General features: G+C 38.6%; 1 protein-coding gene across 1 annotated transcript; it reads left to right on the top strand.

Annotated features, from left to right (window-relative positions):
* Window positions 1-3,564: 3,564 nt before the first annotated feature.
* Window positions 3,565-4,675, top strand: LOC127186926 (vomeronasal type-1 receptor 4-like). The gene has a single exon (XM_051143206.1). The coding sequence runs from the start codon at window positions 3,719-3,721 to the stop codon at window positions 4,673-4,675; it is 957 nt and encodes a 318-aa protein (XP_050999163.1). The 5' UTR covers window positions 3,565-3,718.
* Window positions 4,676-10,221: the final 5,546 nt, after the last annotated feature.

Below are 10,221 nucleotides of genomic sequence, written 5' to 3'. Positions count from 1 at the left end.
TGCTTATGTCATGTGTATCGAGGCAGGAAAGGCCTCCTAGGAACTACAATTTAAAAGTATATGGAAGGACCATTCCTGGGCACAGTGGGACTGAGGCGTGTTCTTGAAGTTTTGTAACAAGCAAACATTGCTTTTGGCACAATAGCTGCAGAGAACGAAAGACATCTGAAAAACATGGTCCTCTGAATAACCTAAGTAAGGTGCGGATGAGCTCACAGAGACTGAGCCAGCAAGCACAGGGCCAAAATGAGTACACAGGAGGTCCTCTGGAGATGCAGGAAGCTCAGTACATAGAAACTTGGGTAGTTGTTCCTTGTCTCACCTCACATCCTTCCTCTCAAAGTAATTAAACACTAATTAAGCCTGAAATAACTTCTGCGAAAAACAGATGTAGTAACTGTGGGGAGAGAGGGAAGCTGTACTTCAGGGACTGAGGCCCTGCAGAGCCCTTCCTTCCCCCTGACATTGTGACAACATGAGACTTGAAGTCTGCAATACCTGGTGGCACCAAGAGGCCCACAGATCCAGACAGTACAAATATGACCTGGGAACTGTCACCTTCCCAGAGATGCCCCAGAGCCTGTCTGCACCACAGAGGTCCAGGTGAGTGCATGCAGGTAAGATCTTCCATCCCCTCAGCTGTGCCTTGGAGAGATTCATTAAAGCTGAAGTTTCTCTCTGACTAAGCCACGGAGTAGTTGAGAGGCTCTGTGAGCCTTGGGTCCTCCACTTTCCTTCTGATTGTGACAAGGCTATTACCTGGCTCTCGAGAGCTCAGAGACTAGGTCCTGGAGATAGGGAAAGGGAACAGAAATGCTGAGGCATCGCTGTCCGTCCTCAGGCTGTAGTGCCATGACAGAGCTCTGGGTGGGTCTTTGCCTGAGGTTTCTTCCTTGCTTTTGTAAAGGAACCAGTAAGTTATAAAAGACTTTCAGATGTCTATCAAAAATTTGAGACAGTAATGAAACACTGCTGTATTATCACTAAAGAGACCAAGGTAACATAAATTGTTCAAGACTGGCCTGGCTTACATAGGGAGACTCTGTCTAAAAATAACAAGACAAAAGAAAGACAAACAAAAATTCTTGGGTTTTTTTTTCTTCAATGCTTGCCAGAACTGTGACTTTAAAAGTGTCACTAGTGTTTGTAAAATTGAGAAGGGGATTGGTTGTTTGTTTGTTTCTGATGCATTTTCACCTTTCAAACATTGGCATATGTTTTCCTTAATAACTTTGACTTCCTAATTTAAAGGTTTTCCTTCAATATCCAATCTTACAGTCCTTCAATTCTATCACACAGTATGATCCATACATATCACAACTGCAGTCGCTGTATGCCTGTATGCCTAGTGCATGTAGAGAACTGTGAACCACTAAGTGTAACAGTCACCATCACCATCTTGAGAATCCCTGCTCTGAAGGGGCCAGGCTGTGAACTAGCACATCCTGAAACAGCTCATCTTAGTTTCATCCCAGCACTAAGCAGCAAAGAACAATGATCTGTTTCTATTTCTGTTTGCTTCTTTTAGAAAACCAGGGTGGGTGGATGTATACCTTGGGGGTTAATAGCTAGACATGGTGTCATCCATCGATCTAAAGACAAGAATGCCCCATCTTTTAAATCAATTTGCTAGCACTTCTGAAGATAATGTGGGTGTCGAATTACTTCTCCCTCAGTTCAAAGTCCACTTCAGTAGAAGGAATTTATCATTAAAAGGTTAAAAGCTGATCTCAAATATGATTTCAAGTTTGGAAAAGGGAATAGATGACTAAAAAGGACAGGGTGACCAGGAAAGCAAGCATTAGACAAACAAAAAATAATTTTTTCATCATGACTCATGGTAAATTAATAGCAAGAATTTTTACAGATTCCAATCACTGACTAAATGCTCAATTTTCATTGTAAATATGTTTTTTTTTCCTTTTTTTTTTTGTAAATATGTTAATAGAAGTTGATGTGCTTGGTGTTAATGTCTGGAGAATTATTCGTTGTGTTCAGATACTTAGAATGGTATTGTGCTTTCTACCCTGCAGTAGAGCATCAGATGAAAGGCAACCATTGACTTTCAGAGTCATGAAGCCACCTGGAAATAAAACTGAGAAAAAACCCTCAGGTTTGTGTATGTCACCTGTGAGGTTATGAGGACAAAAATTTGCATAATCCCATGAGTTTTGCAGGAAGGAGAGCAGTGATCAGAGGCATCCCAAGTACTCAGAACACATACAACCCATGCAGTCACCGAAGCATCCTGGTTTCTCTTATTTTAGAAATGGTGCCCAAGGCTTACCATAGACCCCTGAGGAATGAGAGTGGAGCTCCCAGACATGAGTAACAACATTCTGCCGAGGTCTCAGTTCTAGAATCATCTTGGGCTGATGTAGAACAGAGGAACCCGCCTGACAAGCAGGTTGGAAAGAAACAGGAGGAGAAGCAGGCTGCAGAGCAAAGTGACATAGCTGCTGCTTACAAGGCCCTGCAGAGGCAAATGTCACCATGACTTCTTAGATGAGGGAAGCCCTGCTCACACCGCATGCCTCAACCTACTGTGCTGCATGCAGCCCACACTGAGGGCTCATAACTCACAAACTGCACTCATCTCACGGCAACATCTAGCACCTCATCAATCCCCTTCTTCCATCCACCTCATCATCATCCCCTGATCCATGGCTGCTCCATCCTCCCTTAGATGCACTAATGTCACCTACTAGGGTCACAGATGCCCTAGTGAACCTATGGGATCACAGCTCTCTGATACCTTCTCTCCCAGGAAGCTACCAGGGATCTGCTAGACACCCACCACCACCACATCCACCACCATCACCACACCAACCACCTCTACCATCACCTCCACTACCACTTCTACCTTTAGAGGAACCTAGTAGATACATGAAATTTTCTAGATTTGTTCTGATGATTCACGTTTAACTGCTTGGCCTTGTCTGGAAGGGCTATACAGTTTAGAGAATACCCTAAGAAATATCTAGTGAACATTTATATGGGGTGAAATCACAGAATGGTCACTGTAAAGACTTTTCAAATACTAAGATGTAGAGACTGAAAATATAAAGCTTTTAAGCTAAAGACAAATCCAGAAGTTATGATAATCAAGAATCAAATAAGAAAATAATATCAAACAAAGGAGGAAAGATGTGAAAGGCAAAGTAACTAGATCTGAGACATGTCACAGGTGTTGACGAACACAATATCCCAGTATCTGTGTAACACGGGGAAGGCAGATACATTAAACATGAGCTTCCAGCTTTGGAGTTTTGGTAGGAAAATAATGAGAAGCAGAGGATGAAATATTGGTTGGGGACTCTTAGAGATAAATTCAACTATGCTAAGATGTATCAAGGATAACACATAAATGTAGACAGATGGACAGACTGACAGGGAGAATTACACACACATACATACACACAAACTTGAAAAAGTCAGTTTTGCTAGTATACAGATTAAAAATAAAAATAGCCTTTAAAATTTTAGATTTGAATACTAGTTACCAAACAACTGTCAGAGCAGACACACTAACCTATAATCTACAGGAAAAAGGGGGAGTTTTGGTGCTCTAATCTGCAGCATTACATGTGTCCACTACCACCTCTGCTTGGAGACCAGAAAAATGCTATTATGCAAAATGTGTTGTTGAAAGCCATGTCTAGCATTACTGACACTTTCTTTTAAATGCATTTTCATCCTGTATACAAGGAAGGAAGAAATGGTTTCGAAGCTCATTAAGAAAATAATTTTTCTCTTCATGACTCTGCTAGGCATTCTGGGAAACATGTCTATTTCTGTGAATTATATGTTCAGTTTGTGGAGAGGCCCTGAGAAGAAACCCATACAACTTATTCTCATCCACTTGGCTTTTACAAACATCATGATTATTCTTGCAAAAGGATTGCCGAAGACAATAGAAGTTTTTGGTTTGAGAAACTTCCTGGATGACATAGGCTGTAAGATCATTGTTTACCTGGAGAGGGTGGCCCGTGGCCTCTCCATCTGCACCAGCAGTCTCCTCACTGTGGTCCAGGCCATCATCATCAGTCCCAGAGCATCTGGGTGGAGGAGGCTCAGGCCAATGTCTATACGGCACATCCTTCCATTCTTCTTATTCTTTTGGATAATCAATTCTTTAATAGGTGTGAACCTAATCCATTCCATCACTAGTACAGGTCTGAATATATCACAACATATGGGTGATGAGAATTATTGTTATTTTATGCTGGAAAGTCAGAATATAAAACTGATTGTTCTCCCGCTCATGGTCCTGAGAGACGCAGTGTTCCAGGGCACCATGGGAGGGGCGAGTGGCTACATGGTGTTTTTTCTCCACAAGCACCACCAGCATGTCCTCTACTTTCAGAACCCTAAGCTTCTCTACAGAATTCCCCCTGAGCTGAGAGCTGCTCAAAGTGTCCTTCTTCTGATGCTCTGTTTTATTTTCTTCTACTGGACTGATTGTGCCTTTTCTCTGCTTTTAAGTCTCTCTTCAACAGACAATACTTTGATGACAAATACTCATGGATTTCTGTCCCTTGGTTATGCAACTTTCAGCCCCCTTGTGCTGATCCACAGAGATGAGCTTCTTGCAGAGTGTTGGCATTCTCAGTGGGAGAAATTGAGAAAATATCTCTCCCAGTTATTTGTTCAACAAGTAAGGAAAAACACTTAGTTCTTCAATATTGTGGGGAGACAAAATTCCACACACCTGATTAAGCATGTTTGTGTTCTCAAACAATAATATTGCTGACTTAAAATCTTTCATTAAGAATAACCTTAACAAATTACATGATATAGAAAACACTTTATCCATTGACCACTTTTTTAACAGGAAATTTAACTTTTTAATTTTTGTATTAATTTACTGTGTATGAATAAGTGAACGTGTTGCCTGCACATATGACTCTGCATCACATGTACACATGAGGCTTGTGACTAACTGGATTTGACAGCTGGTTCTGAGCCAATGTGTAGATGCTGCAAATTGAACCTGGGTCCTATGGCAGTCCAGCCTGTGTTCTTAGTACCTGAGCCATCTCTCCAGCACTGAGAAAATCCCTTTCACTAGGATTTTTAAAACTGGTTGTGTTAATACCATGAATGGAAGCATGAAGATAAAGTTCATAAATTTCATCAAGATTCATACCGATATAATCAGCTTACCCCAAAAATTTAGTTATCTTTTCTCTGATATTGTGCTTGCTAAATGTTAGTACCATGGGGCTATTTAAAGTGTCTGTAAGTATCCATCTATATAAAAGATTTTACAGAATTGTGAAAAAAATGACATGCACTGTGCATTAAGCCAATAGGAGTCCAATGCAACAGCTACTGTACTTAAATACATGGAAACATTTTGCTGCTGTTATATATGTCATGGTTCTGTGCAGGAAAAAACGATGTCATATAAACCAGATAATGAATACACAATAAAGTTCATTTCATGTCTGTCTATAGTTCTCTGATGATTGAAAGGTGTGGGTTTGTTTTTTGTTTTTTGTTTTTTTTTTTTTTTTTTTGGTTTTGTTTTGTTTTGTTTTGTTTTTTTCAAGATGAACCAGTGAGTGTGACTGAAGCCGACCAAGGCTTGTATTCAGCTTCCTTTTATTAACACCAGGGTGCTCTCCACAGCAGCATCAGCTCTTAATCACCAAAGAGCTGCAGAAGGGTCTGAATCTATATTCATTTAAATGGAGAGCTCACTGCTTAATATCCTAAATGGATCCATACAATAAGATGCCCCATTTTCTTTGAGGGGGGTTGGGTAGGTTTTCTGTTGCCTTCTTGGGCTATAGAGTGTTATTTTCAATGGGAGTTGGTTACAAATTATTATTGGTCTTATTTAGAAAAAAAAAACAAAGTTGGACTCAGGGATGTGTCACTTTTCCTTTTTCTTCCATTCTTAGGCTTGGAGATAGGAGTCGAAAAGAAAGAAGGGGGAATATAGAAATATATATGGAAGATAGAACAAAAAGTAGATTATTGAATCTACTCTTCAATTTAATGCCTCAATTGTCACAAGTTTATTTATAATTCACTGGTATAGGATTTTGTATATAGATGCAAAATAATTTTAATTTTAGATACATTGGTACAGAATGCCAAAGTAAGATTATTCTTCACATAGTGTGTGTGTGTGTATTTTATATATATATACTCTAATATAAGGTATTATACACCTATAACTTAATTATAATGCAAGGTTTACTTCCAACACTTTGAAAGTGCTATTGCAAGCTGTTTATGATAAATAAGTTATGCAAGTTAATTATTAGTTAATCAAATCATAGTCATCAATTACTATTCTATTTTTTACCAAAAGAATATACATCTTAGGTGCAACAGATAGATATTCTATAGAAAGATAAGGTAAAATACATAAGGTCTTCAAAAATCTCAGAGACATACAGAATATGGCATTTAAAAATGTTTTTATTATTTTAAAGATTCACTGACAATGAGACAAGGCTAGTTCTTAGCAACACCCAGCCTACCTCAAAGAAGATGATAAGCATCAAAGAACCTCCTTATGGAGACGGCTTCAAATGCAGCAAACAAGGCAGTGGGGGAAATGTCCTCATTTCTACCACAGACAGAATTTTGCCTTAAAAAGGGCAAGCTTGGATGTAGGCAGAGTTGACAGCCAAACTCTGCCAAGAAAGGGTAAGCAAGCCCTCAATAGTTTCTGCCTCATAAATGTCTGTCTGATATATTGGGCCAGAAGGCTGAGTATGATGCTCCATTGTTATAGAGAGTGTTGGGTGACTGTTCAGGCAGCAAATTTTCTCTGTCAATTTTTTCATTTTGGAAGCTGTTAACCTGCACTACCAGTTTAATCAAGGTTTATTCCTTCTCAAGTCTCTGATGAGGTTGAAGACCATTTTTTTTATTTTAAAATTAACTTTAGTGTAGGGGTTAAGATGTTTTTGGGTCTAGATAGATGTTTTAAGTTGATAATGACAAGATATGATAGACACTGATTTACATTCTGAAATTTAGATGCACCAAGATAGGGAAGATGTTTTCTTCAAGGCCATGAAATACAAATAGCCAAAACATAAGAATGTAACATATATATAATTTCTGATTGTGTTATGTTTCTTCTTGCTATGGGTAGTTTATTGTATATAGTTGTAATAATATAAATGGATATGTAAAAATTTTTAAAAACTAAAAAAAGTTATTGACATTGTTCTAAGAACCTGACGGACACATTCTGAAAACTACTTATTGATATATTATGAAACATGAAATTGTAATATGATTAGATATATGCATATATTTTATTTTTTAAAGATGTATTTATTATGTATACAGTGCACATTAGATCACATTATAGATGGTTGTGAGCCACCATGTGGTTGCTGGGAGTTGAACTCAGGACCTCTGGAAGAGCAGTCAGTGCTCTTAACCACTGAACCATCTCTCCAGCCCACACTTTATTTTTTAATTACCTGTCATATATGACTAGAACCCTTGTAAACATTTTGGGTATATCATAGATCTACTTGACAGGATGAATATGTATTTATTTCTTGCAAGCCTGTACATTTTATCCAAAACTTTAAAGTGAGTGATGTGTACTATATTGTGCTATAGCTTAATTGTCTGGTTTTCTACTATAAGGATTTATTTTCTTTGTGTGAATGTGGTGTGTGAGTGTTTACCACATCTGTACAGATGCCCACACAGGCCAGAAGAGGACATTAGGTCCCAGGAAATTACAGCTACAGGCTGTCCTGAGTCCTGTGACATGGGTGTTGGGTAGACAACCAGGGTCCTCTGCAAGAGGAACAGGTCTCTTAACTATCTCTCCAGGTCCATCTGTTTCTCATGTAAATGTGATTTGTTTGTGGATGACATCATTGTTCATGTTATTTTTACAGTTCCTTTGTTAAAGCCCTTTTCTAAGTATTTGACATAAAGAACCAGACCAATCAAGTACCTTCTAAATTAGTCTGTGTGATTTCATTCAAAAGGAAGTGATGTGAGAACATGGAGAAGGAGTGAAGAAAAATGTGTTTAATATGAATGATGAAGAGGTCATTTAATATAATAGACAGAGGCTGGAGAGATGACTCTGTGAGCAAGAGCACCTGCAGACACCCAGACAACCTGATCTGTCTCTGAAGAGGAAATCTGGCCTCCACATGCATGCTGACAAGCACATATGAGCACAACCAGGTACACAGGAAATAAGCTTTATATTTAATTTTTAAAATTCAAAAATGATAGACAGGAAGTATGTAATCTTTGACAGTACAGTGGCACAGAGAGCAGCTATTAAAATTTCTCTGTCAAAGCATTGAATGAAATAAGATAAAACATTGATTAGAACATAGCTTCAAATGTTAGTACATGGTGGAAATAGTCATGATTCTAAATATGTAAAGGACAGTGAAGGCAACCTGGAAAGGGACTCGGTTGTGCCCTTCAGGAAACACGCAAGAGATTTGACAGTTGGATTAATATAAATATCACCTCAAACTTGATCATCTCTTTATTTTGGACACATTGCACATCAGTAGCATTGACCTGTAGGACTTTATGCTAAATGAAATAAATAAGCTACATGTAGACAAATACCACGTGATTTGACTAATAGGTAGAATGTAAATACAATGAGCATAGAAGCTCCAATGTGTGATACGTAACCTACAGCCATCAGAGACTCCTCTATTTGTGAACCGTGTTTTTGGTTGACTACTCCATATATCAAGAAATACAAAGCTTTGGCTACTCAGAGTTTTCCAGCCTTTACCCGGAAATTCACCTTGTCATATCACTTTTCCTACAAAGACATTTGTAAAAACTTTGCTTATCCCAAATAGTGTAAAATATATGTCCACTAATTGAAAGAATTAGGAGGTGTGGTCTTCTAGAAGAGGTGTGGCCTTGTCAGAAGAGGTGTGGCCTTGTTGGAGAAGGTGTGGACTTGATGGAGGAAATACACCACTGAATGTGGCCTTTAGCATTTCAAATTGTCAAGCCAGGCCCAGTGTCTCTCTTTCTCTTCCTGCTGTCTATAGATCCAGATATAGAACTCTCAGTTACCTCTCTGGGACCATAATTCCCTCAGTGATGATAATGGACTAAGCCTCTGAAGTGGAAGCCAGCCCCAATTAAGTGCTTTTTAAAACAAGAGTTGGTGTGTTCATGGTTTCTCTTCACAGCAATAGAACACTGACTAAGACACCAAAATTAAACAGACCCAAAGACTATACAACTCGGTGCTCTTCTATGCACTTAGACACTCAGAGACAAAGCTCTGAAGCTTCCCATTGGAGTTTATACTTGACTTTTGAATATATTCATACATGTATCCCCATCTAATTTTGATGAGACAGCTTCTAATCTGATACTGTTGGCTGTATTGCATAGAGGCTTTATTACGTGGAGGCCTGTTCCCTCCAGGCCTGCTCTCTCTAAGACTTTCATCATGAAGGCATGTTGGAGTTTGTCCAAGGCTTTTTCTACATTTAATGAGATGATCATGTGATATTTTTGTCCATCTATAAGATTTTTGCAATTATTGACTTATAAATGTTGAGCCATTCCTGCATCTCCATGAAAATGCTAACTGTTCATTGTGGGTACTCTTCATGATACATACCTACATCCTATTAGCAGGACTTTTAAAAAGTATATAAATATAATATTTTTTGAAGAAAATATACAAAATAAGGTTTCTTTTTAACAGGCTCAACATGAAGATAACAACCTTTAGTGTTAAATTATAAAAGTTCTAAACTTATTTATCTTTCATTCTGATGTATTTTAAGCCGGTGTGTTTTCATATGGTATATTATTACAGTTCCCCTCCCCAATTCCTTCCAGCTTCTTCCTACCTCCATACCTACCCAAGTCTGTTACACTTTTCTTATTTGTACGGCCTAGGAAGCCAATAACTGATACAAAGAGACTGAAACATAATTCAAAACTGCTAGCACTATGCTGGGCAGAATCTAAACTGCTACTAATCTACCAATAAACTAAATTAAACTACTCTAATCCTATATCCTCATAACATACTATATCTCAAGCATTTGCCAATCTTATCATCCTCAGGTGGCTTCTCTCCACCAACTCCCAACTGCCAATTCCTCCTCAGTCTCTTCCCACCTCCAGTGGAAGCCCTGCCTTCCACTTCCTGTCCTTTCGCCCCGCTGATAGGCTGAACAGTGCTTTATTGACAACTGCTACATCCACTCAAGATAT

Source organism: Acomys russatus, chromosome 3, assembly GCF_903995435.1.
Source record: "Acomys russatus chromosome 3, mAcoRus1.1, whole genome shotgun sequence".
In the NCBI taxonomy this organism is placed as follows: domain Eukaryota; kingdom Metazoa; phylum Chordata; class Mammalia; order Rodentia; family Muridae; genus Acomys; species Acomys russatus.
The sequence above is the reverse complement of the archived record's forward strand: the minus strand, read 5'-3'. Positions and strand labels throughout refer to the sequence as shown.